Source organism: Chanos chanos, chromosome 8, assembly GCF_902362185.1.
Source record: "Chanos chanos chromosome 8, fChaCha1.1, whole genome shotgun sequence".
Taxonomy (NCBI): Eukaryota; Metazoa; Chordata; class Actinopteri; order Gonorynchiformes; family Chanidae; genus Chanos; species Chanos chanos.
Window position 1 is genome coordinate 23,444,616 of NC_044502.1, and position 23,010 is coordinate 23,467,625.

At 39.9% G+C, this 23,010-nt stretch overlaps 2 protein-coding genes across 2 annotated transcripts; both read left to right on the forward strand.

Annotated features, from left to right (window-relative positions):
* Nucleotides 1–1,645: 1,645 nt before the first annotated feature.
* On the forward strand, nt 1,646–13,428 carry ccdc61 (coiled-coil domain containing 61). Its single transcript, XM_030782790.1, has 12 exons — nt 1,646–1,793; nt 1,910–1,992; nt 5,016–5,176; nt 5,276–5,428; nt 5,587–5,791; nt 6,034–6,116; nt 6,241–6,461; nt 11,361–11,439; nt 12,177–12,380; nt 13,016–13,049; nt 13,155–13,227; nt 13,334–13,428. The coding sequence occupies exons 1-12, from the start codon at nt 1,646–1,648 to the stop codon at nt 13,426–13,428; spliced, it is 1,539 nt and encodes a 512-aa protein (XP_030638650.1).
* A 1,805-nt stretch (nt 13,429–15,233) lies between these two features.
* On the forward strand, nt 15,234–19,585 carry meiosin (meiosis initiator). Its single transcript, XM_030782009.1, has 11 exons — nt 15,234–15,304; nt 15,637–15,689; nt 15,912–16,011; nt 16,107–16,215; nt 16,438–16,605; nt 17,087–17,210; nt 17,558–17,769; nt 17,894–17,976; nt 18,079–18,323; nt 18,484–18,573; nt 18,676–19,585. Exons 2-11 carry the CDS (start codon nt 15,646–15,648, stop codon nt 18,758–18,760), a joined length of 1,260 nt encoding a protein of 419 aa, XP_030637869.1. The 5' UTR covers nt 15,234–15,304; nt 15,637–15,645; the 3' UTR covers nt 18,761–19,585.
* The last annotated feature ends 3,425 nt before the right edge of the window (nt 19,586–23,010 follow it).

The window sequence follows — 23,010 nt, forward strand, 5'->3', positions numbered from 1 at the left end:
TCTATTACAAGCCTCAAACAAATGTATAACTGAAGTACAAAAGTTTACTATCTCTCTCTGTCTCTCTCTCTCTGTCGCTCTCTGTCTCCCAAAAGATCTTTTCAGGCACTGGGCTGGCAGTCACGGTAGTCTGAAAGCAATACTGTTTAGTCCATGATATTTAGCCGGTAATAGACACGATAGAGGAGATAGTTGAATGTTTTTAACAGTGTTCACACAAGTGTTCGAATAATGCAACACTGTGCCTTAATTACCCCCTATGTGATAATGTTTGTATTTAAGGCGAACGAGATAACAAGTGAATCATTACAAATTAAGTATTTTATATTGACCCTTCTCCGGGTTTGCTGTGGGCGGTACGAAAAGGCAGCTTACCGGTGACTGACAAGCACAACACACAATTGCAGAACCCCATCTCGAATTGCTGACCAATGTATCTAGTTGGCGTTACCTAGTGGGCGGTAGTTTTAAATTCCCGGTTAATAAACCGCTGTTTTCAAGAGTGTCAGGTTTGTAACTGTCAGTATGCGTAGGTGCTTTCTTAGGAATATGCGCGATATATTTACGAAGATTTTGGAATGAAGTTTTAGAACCAAAGCTTTGGAATGCACGATCCTGAGTAGCCAAGTCATTAACAACAAACTTATCTTTAACGGGTATGTAAATTGTACTGCTAGCAAACAGCACACAGCTGTCCTAGCAACAAATCTGACGTTCGCTAGTCAGTTCATCTAACTTGGCTGCAAGCTTATTTAGCTTCCTCTTGCACTGGGTTTAGCTGGCGTACTTGGGGATTCATAGTGAATACGAAATCGGAATACTACGGACATTCTTCTTTGATAGTTCGCCTGGTTACAAGCAGTTTTTCTTCGCAAATTTACCTAACATTTTCCTCTAAGCTAGGATTGTATAACTGAAGATTTAAGCGACCTGCAGTGTTATATCATAGCTAGCCCTCCAGGTAACGTTAGCTCGCTAGCGATACTAGAATATCTTGGATTATTACAGGGCACAGGATCAGTAAACAGATCGCTAGCTAAAGTAAGGATTTGAAAATACTGTGGTGAAAGTACAATACCATTTAGCTTGAGATCGAGTAGGAGCCCAGTAAACAATTGAACCGTATTCAGTAAATGACAAGGAGCTAAGCTTTAAATTACTGACACCAACCTTAATGGTTTGCATACGGATTGCCTGTCCAGTGGTCCAGAGGTTTAGCACTGGTTTACACTCACCTCTTTAGACCGCTGCGATCTAGTTTTGAATCTTTTTAAATGCCAACGGTAGTTAACGTTTATGAGGAAATTTGAGTAATAGTGGCGTAAAGCTGCGGTTATTCTATAAGTTACTGTTTCTCTCTTCCCACTGTAGTGAATATAACTTTGCTGCTGCAATACTAGTCCAGCACGGCGATTTAACTACCTTCAGCTGGCCTTACTGCGTTGTAGCGGGTTGAGACCTTTGCAATATCGCTGTAATTTATGATGGAACATCCTAAAACAAACACACTCAGTGTCTGGTTTAATCTCTAGGTTAGGCATTTAAATGGACTTAATTTTCTATATGAAGACAGGCTACCTCTTACAGATTGTACGTATCCTTGCAAAATATGGTTTCCTCAGAATTTGTCATCCCCCGTGTAGAAATGGAGGTTGGCAAAGTTGTACAAGAAGAAATGGTATTTCGAGGGGTAGAATTTGCTGTTAAAGTGGTACTGGAGGAGGGACTGCTCATTGTGGAAATTTCTGATGTCGCGACAGCTGACCAGTGGAGAGGAGAATTTGATCCTGCTTGTGAGTAGTGTTTTCATTTTCATTTTAAGAAAAAGTTTTATCTCTTTTTATCTGTTCATTATTTTATCCATTCACTCTTATCTTTTATCCGTTCTTCAATGTTACTGTTTCCCCAGATATTGAGGACCTCACACGGAAAACAGGAAATTTTAAACAGTTCCCTATTTTTTGCAGCATGCTGGAGTCTGCTGTCAGTAAGGTTAGTGTCCTATGCCATAGGATGGAATCCCTATGTACGTTACTCGGTCAAAGTTGTCACTCTCCTGTTTGAATATTCATTATTTAAAAGTCCATTAAAAAATTACTAAGTTCTGATTCTGATAAAATTATTGGAATTTCCATAAAGCAAAGGTGAGTGCTTTTGATTTTTCTGAGAGGCTATCAATACATAGTTCTTCCAGCTGATGTGGCTCCCAGCCCATATATGTCCTGCCTCTAAACTTAGAGACGACTGTAGGTGTATGCAGTGTCGTTAACTGAACCTGTTTAGCACTTTGTTAAGTGCAAGACACTGAAATTTGAAGTTGAGCAACATTCTTCTCCCACCCAGGTGTTGGATTTCCTTGTGATTTTACAAGTAAATGAACCGGACCAAAAGCACGCTTTGAGAAAAGCTTTATTTGGTGGTGATGGAATCCGGCAGCATGTCTGCCTGCGACACTTAACTCAGAGAACTGTTACCGTGATCGGCCTTTTATACCATGAAGCAAATGGCAACACACAGTAGGTTTACAATGTTGCTTAATGCAAATCAGAATCTTAGTGTTAATGCTAAAGGTGCCTTTTGTCTGTGGTGGTTGCCATTTTCCCATTACCAGTATTTTGCCTTAATCAATTGCTCTTGGCTCCAGCTGTAACCTGGTGCCAGAGGTGTGAAGCTTCCTTTGTAACTATGGTAATAAAACTGTCAGGTTCAACAGTTCTCTTATTCTGAACCATGTCAGTTCAGATGTTACTATAATCCTACACAGGCAAACGAATCAGTTTTGGCTGCACTGGATTTTGTTTGGTTTAATAGCTCAATATTTTGTTCCACAAACACAAACCATCAGATTATGTGGATGTGACATGCATGCATTTCTATTCTGTAGTGCTATCTGTAGGGTTGGGTATCGTTTGGGTTTTTTCCAATACCGGTGCTAAAACAATACTTTTAAAACGGTGCCGTTGCCCAAATGGTGCCTGAACCGATACTTAAAAAAAAAGCACAAAACAAAGGTCGATGACATCAAAGAACGGCCTTTTTTATTTCTAAGGCAAATTTGAACCTCAAATGTAACAATATATTAACTTAACACCTTAAATATATAAAATAAATAAGTACAGAACCCTTAAAAAATTTGTGACAGCCCGAGTTCTTTTGCACACGAGTTACCAACGTTCTAAAATTAAGTTCCATTCCATTTAAATTAAATTCTGTTCAATTTCTTTAATTTATGCTTATGGTTATTACTTTTGTAGGAAAAAATTTGATGTCCGTGAAGCTAAATACCGTTGCAAGTGATTATGTTAACCACTGGGCGCAGCTATGTTTATTTACATTTTGCAACAGTTCAGTGCATCCAGGGAGACATATTTCTGGCAAGGCACTTAAATAGATCGCCACATGTGAAGATACCTATGGAACTGCATTGCATTCACGAAAGAAAAAAAATTGAAAAAAGAAGAAAAATTAGACACCTTGCCTTGTAATTATGAGAAAAGACCTCGTAATTACGAGATCAGGATCCCAGAATTATGAAATGTAACTGCCTGATTTGCAGCACCCTCCGGCAGCATTTTCCAGCAAGCGAATTTTCGGAATGTGTAGTGAGGCAGGGAAGACTTATTAATATTCATAAAAGAAGCGCTACCTGATTGGTCGATCTTTATGCATATTAAGGAGTCTTCCTGCCAAAATACATGTTGAAAATTCGCTTCCGGCAATGCCAGATCTGTACTCCTCATGCATAAACATTTTATGACACAAAAAACACACAGTGTTTTCACTGAGAGAAGGAGCTTCAGCCTGTAATTCTAATCATGTTATTAAAGTACTGTGCTGTGTTGTTCTGCAAATATTCAGTGTAGGCTATGCATAACATTCACTACTGGTGTGAGCTGTTTATGCACTTTACTGTAAACCTGTAAACTGTTTATCAGCAAGATTGCACAGTTCACTTCAGTATTGAAAACCACCAAATCATTTGGTGCTCTCAACCTTTGCTGGCAACTTTTAACTTCTTTCGACACTTTCATGGTTTAATTTTTTAAAAGATAATTAGTATAGATAAATTCACTATTTCTCCTGAGCCACCATATTTCCAGAATTTTATAGTTTACTAGGTAGGGTGCTGCAGATTGGGAGGTTGCATTCTCCATTCATAATCAGGAGATATTTTCTCGTAATTACGAGATCTTTTCTCATAATGACGAGATCTTTTCTATTTTTTACTATTTTTCTCTCTGCCCTCTCCTCTCCTTCTCCCCTTGCTTGAACACTTTCCTCTCTTTGCCTCCTCTCTTCTCTCTCCTCCTCTGTCCCTCCCTGAACTCTATCTTCCATCCCTAATCCATGTTCCCACTCTGTCTATGGAAGTAAACAAACACTTAGTAATTATATGAATTAATATAGGCTAGTTATTTTTCAATGACAGTTATAACTATGGTTTTTTAGCAGTTGCTAAATTAAGTCCTCAACCCAGTTCTCTTTCCATTCACACTATGTGTTTACTTGATAGATGACTCAGTTCTTTCCTGCTCTGATTCTGCACTTGTGAAGCTTCAGACTGAAACTGCTTTGAAAGGTGAAGTGTCACACTGCTGCCCTCAATTAGGACAACAGTAAATCAGCTCTCAGTTGTTAATATGCCTGGTCATACACTGTTATTCACTGAGACAGAGCAAAGGACACTGCGAAAGAGGAACGAACAGACTGCCATTCAGTAAGAGCGACAGACATTCAGAAGATTATGAAATGGGTGGCTGATAGTCTACTTCTGCTCTTTGGTGTAGCACTATAGAGCTGTCATGCTGAAACTTGGTCTTTCATTTTATTGAGAAGTGGCAGAAAAGCTGCTTCGTACAATAGTCTGACCACACAACACCTCGTCTGCCTGTAGCCTGCTCTCTTTTTTTCAGACAGATAAAGAAAGTGTGTAGCTGCTGATTTTTGTATGGTGAGCTGGAAGATAAAACAGTCATGAAATTCTCTCTCTCAAACTGTTTTGGTTTATTTTTTAGTCCAGTGAGTCAGTCACTCTTGACCTATTGACCTACTCTGACCTGGAGCTGCTGAGAAACAGGAAAGCAGGTGTGGTAGGCCGTCCCCGCGCCCAGCAGCAGTGTCCGGCCCTTAGCGCTAAACGTTACCTGATCCTCATCTACACTGTAGAGTTTGACAGGTCAGTTCCTTTTGCTGTCAGATGTCGATCAATTTGGAACCTGGTTCCCTTTCTGTGTTTCCCTGTATTTTCTATCTGTCTTTCTCTGGCTGCTTCTAGGATACACTACCCCCTTCCACTACCATATCTGGGCAAACCTGATCCAGCAGCCCTTCAGAAAGAGATCCGATCTTTGAGGGTTGAACTGGATGCTCTGAGATCTAGGGGAGACCAAAGAACCTCAGATCAAGAGACACAAAGACTTCGGGCAGAGTTAGTACCTTTTATTCATACCTCTGTCAGGAACAGTTACTGTTCAAGATGACTGTCTTCAGATGGTTTACATAACCATGGATACCATTCGGAGTGAGAGAGAGACTAAACACGCTGCTGCATATGTGTTATGGATTCTCTGATCACTCTCTCTTTAGACTGGCTCTGGTGACAGAGGAGAAGGAGGCGCTGGCTAGAGCTCTGGGGCGGTTGGAAGTCCTGGGGCCCAGTTCTGCCCCGGCAGGGGCCTGTGGGCTCAGGGAAGCAGTGCGAAATCTGGAGGAGCAGCTACTGCGGGAGAGAGCCAAAAGCCAGCGCTCAGCCAGCAAACGAGGACAGGAAATGTGCCTCCTGATGGAACAGGTTCATGAATGACCAACAGTCCCGTCAGTGTTTTGTGTGAATGCAATTTGTGTATCCTCAACAGCACATGGTTATAATGTGTAGGAATGTCAGTGATTTAATGAAAATATGCTTAATGAGTGTATACGATTTAGTATGTGTTCACAATCTAACAGCTGGTGTCCAGGAATGTCTGTTGAACACTTTAAACTTTTAAGTTCAGTTGAAATAATTATACTACTAACATTGCACGCTGTTTTCAGTTAGCAGAAGTCAGGGCATCGGAGCGAGCTCTTCGAATACGAGTCATGAGTTTGACCAATGAGTTAGCCCTGTTGAAACGAGGGTACGTTACAGCCTATTTTTTTTCTATCGCCAAGAACTGTAGAGATTGGTGAAGGCAGTTTCATACCGTACCACTTGCTGTTTTTTTTCTTTCTTTTTTTTTTTTTCTAACCTGGTTTCTGCAGCAGGATGACGCCTGTCCCCTCTGGACACAGTAGTTCCCGCAATGACGGACAGCTGCAGCGGTCTGGGTCCAGGGATCGCAGTCTGGGCCGAGTTGGGCTGAGGAGACACTCAGGGTCCAGAGAGAGGATGGACAACAGTGCAGGGTCAACGGACAGGGGTCGGAGGGCAGGCTCCTCAGGGTCACACAATTATATACGAAGGCCTTCTCCGTCTCCAACAGGTACACAGGGATTTCTGTCCTACTTATTAAATGTACTATTCACTCGAGGACTCCATGTACATTTGCCTGGAATTTTGACTGTGTAGAGACTGTTTTGGCCACTTTAGTGTTTGACAAATGCTAAACTTTGGAATTCCTTCAGTGATACAACATACTGAATTTGATACGAAATTTGTTTCGTGAGTTTTGAGTGTTATTTTCTTCCAAGGATTGAGCTGTAGGTTTGTCATGGATAAATTTGTGATGTGAAAATTTTATGTATTCTGAAACAATGGCACAGTTGATGGTAAAAAATGTATATGTCTATTTCATATTTTAGGCCTACTTCTTTAAATATTTTAAAGAACAGATAGAATATTATTTCTGAAATAGCAAAACCAAAACGTAAGAGATGTTTCTGTCCTTCTGTTTAACTTCGAAATATAACTGTCCTGAATCGTCCTGAATTTTTTTCCCTTCCAAACAGTAAAACCAAACATTGGCTGTGTGACTTTATTTGCTATGTTTGTGCTGATGGCTGCAGTATGCTGGGAAAAAACATTGCACAGTTTAAGCATACCACCATTATATAAATTGTTCTGTAACAATTGAAACAGTTGAACAGTCTTTCTTTTTTTAAACCTATGGTAAACAGGGAAGAAGGAGTGATTATCAGTAAGGCAGATGCAGGAGAGTGTAACTAGTAGGGGTGTAACGATTCAGCGATATGAATCAGAAACCGGTTTTAACTTTAAAGATGCGACTACATTGATATGCGGACACTTGGATCGGTGTAACTGTACCATGTACCTGTCGATGGCCCAGTTCTGTAGTTACGAATCAGTTGACTGAAGCTTTGCTGCTAATTCTACTTTAGTATAAACCAAAGTGCTGCAGAAGACTCAGTGATCTAATGTTACAAGTCATGTTACTTTCAAAATAATAATGACCACATAACCGCCATTCATTCACTAATAAATCTGCACAGCATCCTGCGTTGACTTTTTACCTTTAACGAGAGTAACTTTAGCAGTGCACCATCAGATCTAAAATCTAAAGTTTGGAAGTCATTTGGATTTTATCGGAAGGAAGGAAAATGGGACAAAAGTCTTGCCATTTGTAAGGTCTGTAGAACAGCAATAGTACAACAGTAATGTCAAATACAACAAAGTAGCCTACAGCGATAATGTCAAAATGTTTGTTAATACTGTCTTTTTTGTCTGTGTCTGTTGGAAAAGTAATAAATAAAATGCCATGTAATTCTGAAATCCGACATAATATTACGAGAATAAAGTCGGAATTTTACAAGAAGAAAAGTCAAGATATTATAACAATAAATTCGGAATTTTACGAGAAAAAGTCATAATATTACGAGAATAAAGTCGGAATTTTAGGCTACATCTTATTTTAGAGGGAAATATCAGGAGAGCAGCCTGCCTGCATTACAACAAGGGGCATCTTGTGAAGTTATACTTTAGTATAGATTTCACAAATAACGAAATACTTAACCTTGTGGTACATCAGCACCACATTATCGAGACTTTTTTCGTGTAAAGTCACGACTTTATTCTTGTAATATTACGACCTTATTCTTGACATCTTAGAATTTCTTGATACTTATGATAATGTGGTGCTGATGTGCCAAAAGATTAAGTACAGTATTTCGTTCTTTGTGAAACCTATACTAAAGTATAACTTCACAAGATGCACCACGTTCCTCATTGTACCAAAGGCGGCAGGCTGCTCTTCTGATATTTCCCCTCTTAAATAACACGTAACCCAAAATTGCGACTTTATTCTCGTAATGTTATGACTTTTTCTTGTAAAAATATGACTTTTTCTTGTAATATTACGACTTTATTCTCATAACAGACCTATTACAATTCTGGAAATCTCAGATTTCCCACCCCCTCAATTTGGCCCTAATACTCCATTGTACTGAAATGATTTATTTGTCTTCCATTTTTTTCCATGCCATCGTAACAAAAATACTTGGGATTCCCTGGTCTTTTATTAAATATATCTATTTGAAGGTAGGCAGTGCCACTTTTATAGAATTTTATTTATTTAATATATAATGGAAAATGAATGTCTACATTAAACAGATGTTAAGAACTGTATCAGATTGCATCGTATTGAGTCGCACTGAATCAAATCACACCAAATTGTTCTGTCTAAAAAATGCATCATCCTTGAATCATATCGTAGCCCGTGTATCTACATGCGTATTGGATCGTCTTATAATAATAATAATAATAATACTCTATTTATGTAGCACTGAATGTAGCTCAAAGAATGTAGCTCAAATTGCTTGTACATTTCGGCAGAAAGAAAATTATAATAATAAGAAGAAGTAATAAAAGAAACAGTAGTAAATAGACCACACAGTAAAAAACAAGGATAAACCACATAAATCAAAGGGCATGAAACAGGAAAGATCATCAAAGTTAAAGACAGGTTTCCTACGCAGTATGGAAAAGTATGGAATTTCATTTTATTAATTTCCAGGTCTTGATAACTATGGAAAAAAAGAAAATAGAATATGGAAAATATTTGTGTTTCCAGACTGTTACCCCTATTCTATTTTCAAAAATATAAAATTCAGAATTTCTAAAAATAAATTGATCAAACAAGCAGAGTGTTTTTCATGGCATTCGGAGCAGGCCGCCAGCACAGCCAAAAGCCCAGCAAATATAGGACTTATAGCCCTTTTCCACTGACGTGGATTATTGCTAGTTGCGGTGCCTAATCTAGAACCGGTTCCACGCGTTTCCACCAAAAAAAGACTGCTCCTCAAAATTGCTTGTCCAAACGTTGGAACCACTGACATCAGTGGCTATGCTCATTTGCCATGCGAGAACCAATCAGTTCAGAGTGTTGTGTGTTTGGTACGTGACATACTCTAGAGAGGCAGGAGTAACGAAAAAATTCTGACTAAGATGATGGAAGCAAAAGGCTACATGTAGCATGATGAAAGCATATATTATTAAAAGATGTATGGGCAACCATTTGTGTCTCCATTAGCATGGATTGTTGTTTACATGTTACATGAACGTAGTTGGGGCCAGATCAGTAGAAAAAACTCTCTCAATGGCTCTGGTAGGGGCAAATAGACCACTGTAGCTTCATTCCAGGACTTGAACTTTTGAGCTAGGTGACAGGCTTGCTTTTTTCACAAATTCCGCCCCCAGAGTCAAAAGTAGTAGGGTGAAATTTGCGAGGTGTTTTGCTGTGTGGAGGCCCAACATAAAAATAAATTTATAAAAAGCAAGCAAAGTGGATGCGTTCTGTCCACCATGATTTTTTCCCCCATGGAAACTACCTCAATGTTCAGTTCTCAAAACTGTCGATATGCAGACCAGTTCTCAAAAGGCACCAAGGCAGAACTGGCCCGGCATTGGCACTGTACTGGTGGCTTAGAGGTATTAGACAAATTTCTCTGGCCCCCTTGTAATCCAAATTGCTAAACGACTCCTAAATTAAAATTAAATCAATATCTCAGGCTCTGGAGCTCAGGGGAGCTCCCTGGGCTTCTCCCTCACCTCTTAGGGGTAAATTGGTCTCTCATAGGCCCCTTCTAAATACAAAAATCTAAATTTGAGCCTCCGGTCCCTTGCTAACCTAAAACATCAGTTGCTCTCTTATTTAAGAAATAATTCATGTACCAGGCTATGGAGCTCAGAGCACCTCCCTGGACCTCTCTCCGTACATTTGGGGGTAAATTGGTGTCTGCACTGTTTTAGAATTGCAGCTTGAATAAAATGCTGTGCATTGAACTTGTCTGGGTTTGGTGTTGACTGATTTGTATGAGCTACAGTACCTAGCTGCAATCTTATGGCAATTATTTGGTAACATACAGTAATAGCATACATAGTCAGAATGTAACATACATGTGTAGAGTTGGGTTTTAAAACCATTTATTTACAAAATAAAGATCTAGCTATTTGTATCCGGATGTCAGATATGGTCTGAAAAAGTCTAGAAATTTCAGTCTTTAAAAGTATGGAATTTTGAAAAGGAAAATGTGTTGGAACCCTGTAAAGAATAAAACAGTTCCGAGTAAAATAATTAAAAGAATAGATCAAATGAAATAAAAAAGAATTAAAAAATGAAAAAAGCAAGTTAAGGAATGGAAAAAATGAATAAAAACCATTTAAACAAAAAGAGAAAAACAAAAGAGAAAATTGCTAATAATATGTATGTTTTTAGTTGCTGTTTAAAACTGTCCCCTGAGCCTGCCTCTCTAATACTTTTTGGTAGGATGTTCCACAGTTAAGGTGCATAGTGCATAAAAACAGCTTCCCCAACTTTATTTTTTGGGACTTTTGGAATGTTTAAAAGACCTGCCATAGAGGACCTAAGTGCTCGTGAAGGAACATAAAACAACAGAGAATCAGTAATGTAAGAGGGTCCTAAACCATTAAGAGCTTTGTATACAAATAGAAAGACTTTAAAATCAATTCTAAAAGATATAGGGAGCCAATGCAGTCTGGCTGAAACAGGAGTAATATGCTCTTTCTTCTTTGTTTTCATTAAAAGTCTAGCTGCAGAGTTCTGAATTAGTTGTAGATTCTCAATTGACTTTTTTGGAGGACCAATAAAAAGAGCATTACAGTAGTCCGGTCTACTTGAAATGAAAGCATGAATGAACTTCTCAGCATCCTGTTGAGTTAAAAATGGGTGTACTCTGGCAAGATTTCTTATAAGGGAGAGATTCACACCCCTAGTAACCAGACCTTGAGTGAGGCACCCACAATGAGTATGAGTCAGTCACCAACTGACTGCCATGTTGCTCTCGTCAGGCCTCAACATTAGTCTCACCTCCGTGAGAAAACAGTTATCTTATTGCACTGTTTCTGGCATGTTTCTGTGAGTACTTACGACAATTTTTTGGTAAGTGTTTGACTGTTCATTCCACAGGGTCACGTGCACCTCGGTTTGACCCCACTGCCTACATCCACGACCGTCAACAGCGCCAAAGAGAAGCAGAGCTTAGGAAGTGAGTTACCCGACTGCCCTGTGTTAACATGTAACCCTTTGCACAAATCCTGAGGTCTACACAGAGCTTAGACACAGCTCTAATATGTAATTCCTGTAAACTGTCAGATAAGTAGCAATGTTAAAATATTCCACAGAGATGGTATCTTCATGGCACATCTCTGACTGAGATGACGCAGACAAAAGAAATGTAGGAAATGTGAGGTTGTGCACCATATGGAAAGAGAGGAAAAGCTCAACACACACAGTAGGTTAAGCTGAAGGCTGGAAAATAAAAGGTCGGTAAATAAAAAAATCTGGTTACGCTGTGCTGGAGTTGCGTGTTTAAACCCCAGTGATGGTGGCAGCTGGGTGTGGGTGTGATGTATTCTGATTGGGTCAGTCGGTTAGGGCACTTTCCCTGTCATTGTACTCCAGTCAGTCCTGTCATTAATGGGGTGCTTTCTCCATTGTACGAGAATCTGAGGGAAATAGTGTGGTCATACACATTACATTCCCCTTGAGACTCTGCTTGCTGTTTTAGAGGATAGATACACGGGTTCCTCTTTGCCGGAGCGATGCAAGGGTTATACCAGCACAGGGACTTTGGATAGTATAGGAAATTAGTAATTCCAAATTGGGTTTTAAAAAAGTAACAAAAACAGAAAACAGCAAATCCTGTTTCATTCTCTCTCTCTCTCTCTCTAACTGTTTATATATTTGAGATTTATTTATACTTTTTTTTTTTTTTTACCTAAGCCAAAGAAAAATCAGACGGGACATGCTGCCGTTGCCCAGTCAGATGGAGAGGGGGCGTTCCCGGTCCAGAGAGCCGTGTTCACAGTTAATCAAGGGAGGAAGTGCCGGCCGGGGGCGAAGTGTATCTTTGGAGAGTCGGAGTCGACAGTCTTCTGAAAACTCATGGGCTGATTTTGAAGAGCTTGCTAAGCCCCTGCCTAACAGGTACACATCACTTTACTTAAATTTTATGAATTTGAATACATGTCAGTGACCAACAATGCAGCTACTACGGTTTGTTTTCTTTACTGATTACAGCTGTAATGCGATCAAAGGGTCTTTTGGGTTAAGCAATAGTCCTAGACATACGGGGTTATTAGAATTTATAACAATAGAAAAAAATAATGCACAGCTTACCATTTTTGGAAAGCATCAAGTAGGGAAATCCACAACGTAGTATCATTATGGAAACAAAATTATTGTGTCATGACAACACCCTTTGTCAAATAAACTCATGTTCAACTCAAAGCTAGACTTTCTCCAATAGATGTGAGAATAATGGGGAAATAACTGAAAACATTTATGTCTGAATGTTTGTGTAGTTTTATTCTCAAGCCTGAATTTCTAAAAATACATAACTGTTGTCACTCTTTAAGTAGTTAAAAAAAAAAACAAGATGTCACAACATATTGCACTGAAATAACATATTTTTACATTACAGTGGTATCCATCAGGTGAGAGAATTTAAACCAAAGAAAAAAAATCAAGTGATAAGATCATATGGAAGTTAGAGAACATAAGAGCGGTACCATTAAAGGCCATACTCAGATAGGATGGTTGTGTTTCTGTTTGCATTACAGAGGAAGAAAGCTTACCTATAATGGCCCAGTCATGGTGAGTGCTAATGTTCTGTGTTTTCAGAGTGGAATGAATGAGTGTATCTCTGTGGTAATGATGTTTTAAATCATTATCTGTGATGACAAACTGTCTGTCATCCAGACCAGGGGAAGACACCTGAGTAAAAAGCCAATGTGCAGCACTCCTACTCAACGGCTAAAAGCAGCAGACAGAGGTTAGCTCAGCTGACTCTCATGAGACTTGTTCATCTAAAGGAGTGTAATTAAAAAGATAATTCATTTTTAAACGCATTATATTCTCACCGTGTGTCTGTGTTCCAGAAAGCTCCATAGGCACAGGGGCTGACCTGTCAGAGATTGACGCTCGGCTCCAGGCTCTACAGGACTACATGCGGGAACTAGACACGGGACACTGAAAGTACCCAGTCTAAAAAGACAAGTTGTCAACTGAGTGACTCCTATAGTAATTTTTAAACAGATAAGACTGCAGTGTGTATCAGCTGACATGGCCATGTCTTTACTGACACCAACGTGGTGAATGATGAACGCTTCATTCTATTTTGTAAATATGTTCATTTCTCTGTGTGGTGTGGGGAATGGGGACTTTTAGTGAACGAAAAATGAACTGAGATGCACTGGACCTGAATCAACCCCTAAGAATCCACAGTGCCATGACTGGAAGGACTGTAACCTACTGTTCCCCTGGACATTTTGTGTGTATTTATAGAGTTTGGTCATGTTCAGTTGTGTTTTTATAAATATTCAAATCCAGTTTTAACCATTTCCTCTAGAGTTGTATTCACTGTTGTTTTTTCTACATTTTGATCAAAGGTTTTACATAAAGTTGGTTTTCCTAATACTTGAATATCCCACTTCACAGTCATGTCCACTACACATATCTAGATCACCAAATTGTCTTATCGTAGCCAAATGAATAATTAGGAACTAAATTATTACATTTTAGGACCGACTTTGTGAGAGTTTAAAAAAAGTAAAAAAAAAAAAAAGTCAAAATGTTACACAGCTGACTTTAAAGCTCCCACAACAGCCACGTTGTCGTTTGTAGGCCTATCTGGCTTTTGGAGCAAGCTAACCAGTTATCAAAATCATCTGACTGTGGAACACTAGATTATGTAAATCATAATAATTTTAGGGCAATTGTTATTATTTCCACTGATTATACAATATAACCTGGCCATATTATTTGGTCCCACCCAGAAAGAGACGATTTATTTTTCTGACAGTTGCTGTCGTTAGCAATATACGATACTTTGTGATCAACTCACTTGGATCCACTCATTTAGCAATCTGAAGTAGAAACCAGCGCAAAACCGAGCTCAGAAATCTTATGTATGACAGTGTTCACGTGTGATTGATGAAACGTTTGTATCTCGCCAATCACAGGGTAAGAATGACTGGGCGTTGATAAATGTGGCGGCTGAAAACAATCGTTATTTAAATATCACGTCCCTAGATATTCTCGGTTTAGAGGCCTCGCGCCTAGAGTTTACGACATGGAGATGCGTAATACGTCCAAGAGGAGAAACTTCTCCGACCTCGAAATAGAAACTAACGTCTCAATTCCAATTGAACCAATCATATTGCAAATCGGTTAGCCTACCTATTGCTTTTCATCGCTTAATTTTAATTGCTTGTAATTATGTCACCAGCAACCTAGCCTAACAAGTAGGCTATCTCAAAATGAAAGAAATTCATCTTACAGAAAAAAAAAAAAAACTGTCAACCCCGTTAACTGCAAACAATTTGAAACTATCTATTTATGTTAGGACATGACACAGGCGATGTAGGCCTTTACAAAATAAAATATTAAGTGATGAATATGTGGCTGCATATGCTTAGATGCCCGTCAGAATATATGGTCTAACATACAGTTCTCCGACTCAGAGATTTACTATTCTGCACCGCAAGTCCAGGTTGACTCCAAAACTTGCGTACACGAGTTCAGACATCAAATGAAATTTGATCAATCACGTCCACAGTAAATGTCAAATTTTGCGTGGAAATGACCGTACGCCCAGCTTTCTGTCGTATTTTCGTTTCGTAAATCAGGGCCACTGTGCGGCTGTAACCTTTAGCGCAATCGTTCTTTTGAGAGAAAGTACGTTTCATTGGCCAGCGAGTTGTAGGGTGGTAAACGATTGGTCGTTGTGCTCGTTCAAAGGTTCCAATTGGAAATTAAAGTATTCTAGAACCTCAACACCATCGAAAATATTCAGAGGGGCTCTCGAGGCGTCTCGACACCAAATAGGGTGCCAGTCCAAGACAAAGTGGGTAAGTCAGAGGTAAACTCGATGGTTGCCTTGGCAGTCATGGTACAGCTATGTGACAGTTTCTGTCAAATATAAGGGCCGAGACATTTAACATAGTCTTTAGCTAAGATAGCTAACGAGCTCCTTTAACTTTGAGGAGTATAATACCTGGTTAAGATGTTGGGCTGGTGGCTTTTTTTCTTTGTTAGACCGATATGGCCGTTTTGTCCTTTTTCAATGTTAAGCTTTAAGTGAAGCGCAGAAGCAAGTTTTACCCAGTTACTGAATTAGTTAACATTTTCTCTCTTTCTCTCTCTCTCTCTCTCATTGTCTATGACGTGTCACCGCCCAAAGATTTCGAGCATGACTCCGGCCATTAGTATGAGGAAACAAACCCGAAAGAAAAGGTAGCTTTAATTTAATACAAAATCATCGCAAGGAATTCTTCAAAATGAAGTTAATGGCACTTAATTTTCCTATTGGTATTTATAGATTACTAAAACACTTTGGCTGTATTTTAAAAAAAATATTATTAAAATGCAGTAAAAATATTTTTCACTTTAAGTTTTCATAGCCAGGGACTGATGAGATGTACTGCAGTGTGTAACAGTCTATGATGTTGGTGATAGAAATCAGTGTGACTGGAATACAAGTTGCAACAGCAGCCTAAAAGAGATTGCTGGATTGTTACCCATTGCTGAACCAGAAAATGGTCGTGGACTGACTAAGGTACCTCAGGTCCACTCAGCCCCGTCATATGACTAATTTGTTCTGTGGTTTATTATTCACAAAAATTGTTAATATGTTTGTGTGTGTGTCTGCAGAAACAGACTCTGGTCCATATGCTGCAGTATTTTGATTTCCTCCAGAGTCACATTGGGAGACTGCTGAGCTGCCTCCCTCCTCACTGTCTCCTAGAGGTCACTGTGAGAGGTGTTGCATTTGTAATGCTAGATTGTCTTTTGGTGGTTAATCTTTAATTTACTGTTGGCTCAAGGGCAACGTACAGTCATTGTCAAGCACAGCTTTACATGCTTTAGAAGCAGACACTGCACCACCACTGAGGTCTTGGGTTTTAGGTAACAGACCTTTACTTTGAATGAAGTCAAGCCCAGTTATTATTGACTTGTCTCACTGGATATCTGCTTGTGACAGAGACTGAATCTGAAAGTGAGGATCCTCCCCCCTCTGACCCCAGTGCACCCTCACATGATCTCAAAGCCAAAAGCCAGTACGTCTGTGGTCGACCACGCAAGAGGAGCAGCCAAGCCAAGAGCAAGTATGTCTGTGGTCGACCACGCAAGAGGAGCAGCCACGGCACAGGTTCGCTCATACGGATCCTCACCTAGTCTTGTGTGGTTGGAGACCAGTCTCACTCAAAAGAATTGTCTATACACTCTCTTTACGTGAGACTGAGTTCCACCTGCTTTAGAGACGTGAAATGTGTGGTCTGCTGTTTACTTGAATGTTTTTAGCAATTTAGTTGACTACACAAACTAAGGGTGGAAGTGTTTCAGGACTTTTCAGAGAAAAGAGCAGCTTTTGGAAAGATGAGCCTAATGGGGAATGTTGTCAGGTTAGAGGAGGGGTAGGTGCATCCATCTATGCAGTTCAGACACAGTGATTTGTATTGAGTGTTGTTCCAATGTTAATCCAGTAGCTGTCACTCCTCATTCACCTTACTCCAATGCCATCTTGTTTTCTGAGTAAGAAATGACATTTATGTTTGTTCTGCAGCTTGAGAACTTTAGTGTTCCCTCTATATGTAGAACCTACTGAGAGCCAGGTTTCTCTCTGTATGTAGGAACCGCTGAGAACCGGGTTTCCCTGTCTCAAGAACTGGGAGGCCTCTGCTGTGTTTCTGCGGAGCAAACAGGAAGTGAAGATGAAAGCCCAGGCAGTGAGGTCCTGGACACACCACCAGCAGGGTGTGTACAGACGGACGAGGTTTGAGAGTGCATTTGTTTTTAGGGTGGAGAGCATGAGGAATCACGTGCTGACATTTCACTGCACGATTTAGTGGGAGAGGAAAACGCAGATCCTCATTTTTTCTGTGAAACCTCAAAAGTGATAGGTTGTCAAGGTTATGGGTCCATCAGTGCCATCGTCCTCCTGATGTGACATTCCAAAACTACATTTCAGTTACAGATACTTGCCAGTTTTGTTTTAGTGGTAAACATAATTTTTGCAAGCAGGTCACGTCATTAATGGACTGTGAACTGAATACCTTGTGTCATCCCGATGTCACTTAAGTCATCATCCTGTCTTTTTTCAGGAGGACTGGGGTTCTTCTCCTGGAGGATTGTATGCTTGGAAAAGTTTACTGGTCCAGCTGCCCCGACTCAACACCAGAGCAGATGCCCTCTCTGGCCTTACCGCTGTTATTGGAAGCAAGACAGGATTTGAACCTCAGCCCCTCCCTCCTCACGTCTCCTGCCCGAGGTCTCAGCCACGCCCTCTTTCCTGAGGGACAGGAGGAGCTACAGAGTAAGAGAGGAACAAGCACTGATGTTTTCATACGTTCAGCCCCTTGTTTTAAAGATGATGATTGTTAGTTGTCACTCCAGCCATTATCATCAGTGTGCTGACCTCTGTTTTTCTCACGCCCAAGCCTTGTTTGAAGAAGTGTGGGTCAACCCTAAAACAACAGGCTCTAAAGGGAGCAGTGTGTCCGTTAACCATCCGGATGACTCTGTACGTTCATACATAAATCTCCACTGTCTGAACACAGCTAGCCTTTAGTCAAATTCATTTACTGGTTCACATGACGTTACCCGCTGTCTCTGTTCTCTTTAGCTGTCTGACTCCCAGGCTGTGTTTGGGAGGAGCAGCTCCGGTTATTTGTCCTCCCAGAGTGAGGGGGAAGGTTCCAGGTTGGAAGAAGTTACCTGGATACCTAAAAAACAAGATGCCCCTTATAAAATAAGCAGCCACTTGTGTGTGCACAGGGGAAGCCGTCCCCACTCTCATCCAGGCCAGAAGAAAAAATGCATTAATGGCTTCATCATGTTCTGTCGCATGAACAGGAGGTCGTACCTCAGGTCAGTGTTCGATCCCTGACCTCCTCTGTGTACTGTTTGGCCACTGACTGTCACTCTGCTACAGCATAGTGATCTGCTTTGCTTTGTTTATATGCATTATAAACAAAGTTGTGGAAATTAAGTGAAATACAGTTAGATTGTGTGTATGTATTTGGTGCAGTGCACACCCTGGCACCCCTTCTACCGTGGTAACCAAGGAGCTGGCCCGAATCTGGCACGTCATGTCCAAACAAGAGAGACGTGTGTACTGGTAGGGCCCATTGTCTTACAGAGCAGCACCAATAGTCCGCGGATTTTTAACACTGGACCATTACTGACCCTTGTAATTGTTCTGTGTGACCTCTGACTTCAGTTTGAAGGCGCTCCACTTCAGTTGCCAGCAGAACCGTAATGTCCGGCGGGCGAGTCTGGAGACTAAGGGGGACATAGAGGACTGAGCCAGGCCATCACACATGCAGCTGTCCAGTGGAGATGTCACAGTGTATGCTCCCACTTCAAAATATAACATCCAGACTCAGCCATGGGAGTGTTCATTGGCCACATCATCACCATCGTCTGAGTCACTCCAGGGCAGTTACTTCAGAATGTTAACATGCATTGTTAATCTCAGGAATCTCAAAATGATCACAAACAGATTTTAATTGATGTCTTAAATAAATTATTCATTCACTTAATATATTTAACTATATTGTGGACATTTACATTTAAGACCAAATGTAAATGGACTAAAGTTATCCTGGCGTTCTTTGTTTGTTTTTAAATAAGATTTTAGATATCATTTGTCAGATTTGGACTTTTTTTCTCCTTAAGGTGATATCTGCTTTAGGTGATCACCTTTTGCTTCAAAACAGAATAGTGTGAAGAAGTCTTGATACTGTTCCTCCACTTTTAGATGAGTCAGCCATTCTTTTATACAGATAACCAAGACACAGTAGTGTTACTCAGGGTACTACCTCTATCCCTGTAGCATTGTGTTCACATCACACTGTGTGGGTGGTTACACATTCATATGGCACACACCCCTACTTTATTATTTATTTATGAACAGTTTTTAATCAGGTGTTAATAGAGATACTGTATGTTGCTAATGGTACAATGAAGAAGAGCAGTGACTCTTAACTTCCACAGAGCTGATGTCCATGTGAGCTTTAGGATAAGGGTAATTTACGCTATATAAACTCTTCAGATGTACGCTGTGTTCATGTGTTTCCTGATTAAAGTTTGTAAAAACCCCCTGGATTTGGGAGTCACTCATAACGTCACTATGGCACAGCATATGACCCTGTCTCACAGAGCAAAACGAGAAAATAAAGTAAAAGATTTGTAATTGCTGTAATGATAAGAATTTAAAGTGAAGGATCTGTGATTGCTGTAATGTGTGATTATGATTGCTGAAAGGACAAGTATATAAAAGTGAGACTTCCAAAAGTCATTAGAGAATGTGATTATGATTGCTCTAAGGATAATTAAATGTGTGATTTCCAAAATTATATGTATCCAGTAAGGTAAGTCTAGTGTACCTTCATTTTTCTGCACTTCAAGTTGTTTGGGCTTGTCGATATATCTGTGAAGACCACAGAACCATTGTCACCGTCACCTCCCTCAAAAGACTTGGGTGGCATTTATCAAGCTGATCCAGTTTGTTCTAAAGACTGTGAACAAGGCATGGGTCTACGATCCAGTGACAGTTCTCTGGGCTATCAACAGACCAGTCATTAAAGTACCAAATGTACAGACAGTGCTTCAGACAAAAAAAGTGATCTCTCAAACTCTTGACTGTTTTCACAGGTACTGAGCTGTAGGAATCGCTTGCTGATGCAGGTGAGACAGTCTGTGTTCAGTAGATGTTAAGTGTGTTTATGGAGAAGGGTTGACTGTGAGCTGTAGTCCTGTACGGCTTTATATCAATGCATTTTTGTTTACTGAGGAGAAAACTGAAGGAGCACGGGTACATTTACAGTCATTTGAACAACATTTGTATTAATCTTAATTTGAACAACAGACCATTATGCTCATCTCAGAGTGATGAAATGTACAGAGAGATTCTGTTGGAGGATATGCCTTAGACAGTAGGACATTTTGCTCTCTGTGTTTCCATTTTGGTTCTCAACCCTGTCGTTCTTCATTACGAGTCTCCCACTGCAGAACTCCCTGTGGATGTGTCATTCACAGCTGAAGTCTTTGATGTATTAAGGGGAGGTGGTGACCTGTTGTGAAACAAAAATTGTGACTGACCAAACATTTGTTGAGTTCATTTCAATCTGACTGTGTAGATAAACACATTAAGGTCCCTGTAAACAAAACAATACCCTCAAATATCAGAGGGGAATACAGTCTTATGAAGTCGAAAGAACCAATGAAAATTAACTGTAATTTGCATAAATCTGTACAATACTATATAACAAAGAGCTATACACAAAATTATTTTGCCTTCCCGTTAGGTTATTTCATAATCCCTGTTTATAAATTTTAATGTAATCAAACTGTAAATGTGGTTTGAGAGTGCACTTTTTTTGGTTTACCGTTGTACACAGTCTTAGCTTTGGTTCTGCTAGACGTAATGTCGTTTCCCGGGAGTTCTCCTCTGTACTGTCAGTCATTGGCCATTTTTCAATTGCTGTTGCATTTGTGGACATATTGAACTTGACTGATGGTTTAGTTTCTCATGTAGTCTCCAACAGATTTATTCTGCTTTGCTAACTTAGGCTGCCTAGTCTGAATTGGACAGTAGAAGCAATCCAGAAACAGCTGCTTGTAGTCAGATTGCTGTGAACATGGGGAGTTCAGGTTGGCTGATGGTGACAACATGAGAGAGTATGGTTGGGATGGCATACTAGGGAATGAACCTAGCTGAGCAGTATTGGTTATGATAATGATTTTGGTCAAGTCCGTCCTAACTAGACATGTTCACACTGAATTTGGTCTGATTGGGCAGTATCATGCCAGAAGGACTGGTTGGTCTCAATGTTTTGGTTCTGTATGCTGCTAACATGGAAACCACGGATGTTAGGGATTCCTTTGGGTTGTGACATATTAGTCTCCAAACCAAAACACAAATACCACAAATCCATAAATTAAAACAATATATACACACATAAGCAGACACACATCCACAGACACATATTGAACTTAATGGCAGAATGCGGGCATAGTAAACATTCAACAGTACTCACCCTATTAAGGGACTGTACCTCTCCACAATAATAAGTCTGTTAGAGCTATCTCAGACATACCAGGACGCCTCACACACAACAAACACTCCAGGGGGTATTCCAGAAGGCAGGTTTAACAAACTCTTGAGTTTAATCCTGAACTCTGAGATGGGAAACTCTGAGTATGTTAATTCTGAGTTAAGCATGTGCATGACAATTATAAAAAGCCATCATCAATGGAGCTCTGATACTACGATTCACCATGGCAACCGGCAAAAACAAAAGTCATTGTAGTGCACCCCGCTGCAGTTAGAAATTCTGATACGTGTTTATGGCGAGTATGAGCACAGTTTCAAAAAAAAAGGGGGGGGGGCAACACAACTGCAACGGCAAAGGCGAGACAATTGGCGTGGGAGAGAATTGCTGCCCGAGTTAATGCGCAAGTTTGAATGCAGAAGTCTATTCATTTAACATGTAAGCACACTTTCTTTTAATATTACAGGTGGAAGTGGTGGAATGTAATTGAATAAAATTCTATTTTCTTTTAGGAGCAATCCCATGGGCACAAAGCACACTTGGCAGCCGCTGAAAATGAAATATTAAAGCATAGTTCAAACAGGTAAGGCACATTTTTCTTAGGCCTATAGGCTCATGATTGTACCTCATTTTGGTTTTTTATCATATTTGACATATTAAAGTAAATATCATTCAGTGGCTATTTCAACTTTGAGTAGCTTTAACCCCCAACAGAATGCTTTTTTAAGACACACAAATGTCCTCTCATCTAATATCCTCCTTAGCAGATTAACATTTGAGTTGTAAGTACTCAAAACTCCAGAGATTTTGCCAAATATAGTAGTTTAAAGTATACTGAAACAGAATGCTCTTCTTCATCACAGGATGATGATGAGGACACGTTGTCTGCTGCCACAGAGAGGGATTCAGAGAGGCCTACAGTGGTTTACATTAATGTTACGTATGGTAGCTACTGATATTTCTCTCCCTAATAAAATGTTTTTACATTCTTGTGTGAAATTTTGAGTTTAAAATGCACACTGAAGGGATGACACATTCTTATCCTTTTTAACCGAGCATGACTGGGCATTACCAGGAGAGTCCATCAATCTCCACAGCACAGATTGACACAGTGAGATGTTCAGTAAATGCCAGGTTAATTCTGCATGTAGAACTGTAGAATTTAATGTCATCCTTATTTTTTCTCAGTTACCGATTAAGGAGTTGTATAAAATGCATCTCCTGAAGAAAATGGCTAAAACTGACTGAGAAATGGTGCCCTTGCAACGGCAGATTAAAAGGGCCTATCTTGAAATTGAATTACTGGAACACCAGTTAGAGGTGGGTGCATGGTCACAGGTGAATTGTTAATTGTTGGAAAATCTAAATATAGTCATTGTTGCATTTGCATTTGTAGGAAATAAAAAAAGACCAAATAAAATGTGACTGAATTTTCTTTATTTGACTGCTGGGGGTGGTGGTATCTTAATCCGTGAAATGTTTTTGGCAAATTATGTCTC

What these genes read in the sequence shown, in the direction of transcription:
- ccdc61 (XM_030782790.1), top strand. Translation starts at nt 1,646, where the DNA reads ATGGAGGTTGGCAAAGTTGTACAAGAAGAAATGGTATTTCGAGGGGTA. An exon ending in TGTGCCTCCTGATGGAACAG is followed by an intron (nt 5,792 to 6,033) that starts GTTCATGAATGA and finishes CGCTGTTTTCAG; the next exon opens with TTAGCAGAAGTCAGGGCATC. An exon ending in TTAGCCCTGTTGAAACGAGG is followed by an intron (nt 6,117 to 6,240) that starts GTACGTTACAGC and finishes TGGTTTCTGCAG; the next exon opens with CAGGATGACGCCTGTCCCCT.
- meiosin (XM_030782009.1), top strand. Translation starts at nt 15,646, where the DNA reads ATGACTCCGGCCATTAGTATGAGGAAACAAACCCGAAAGAAAAG. An exon ending in AAACAAACCCGAAAGAAAAG is followed by an intron (nt 15,690 to 15,911) that starts GTAGCTTTAATT and finishes TGTTGGTGATAG; the next exon opens with AAATCAGTGTGACTGGAATA. An exon ending in GAGGAGCAGCCACGGCACAG is followed by an intron (nt 16,606 to 17,086) that starts GTTCGCTCATAC and finishes CTCTGTATGTAG; the next exon opens with GAACCGCTGAGAACCGGGTT.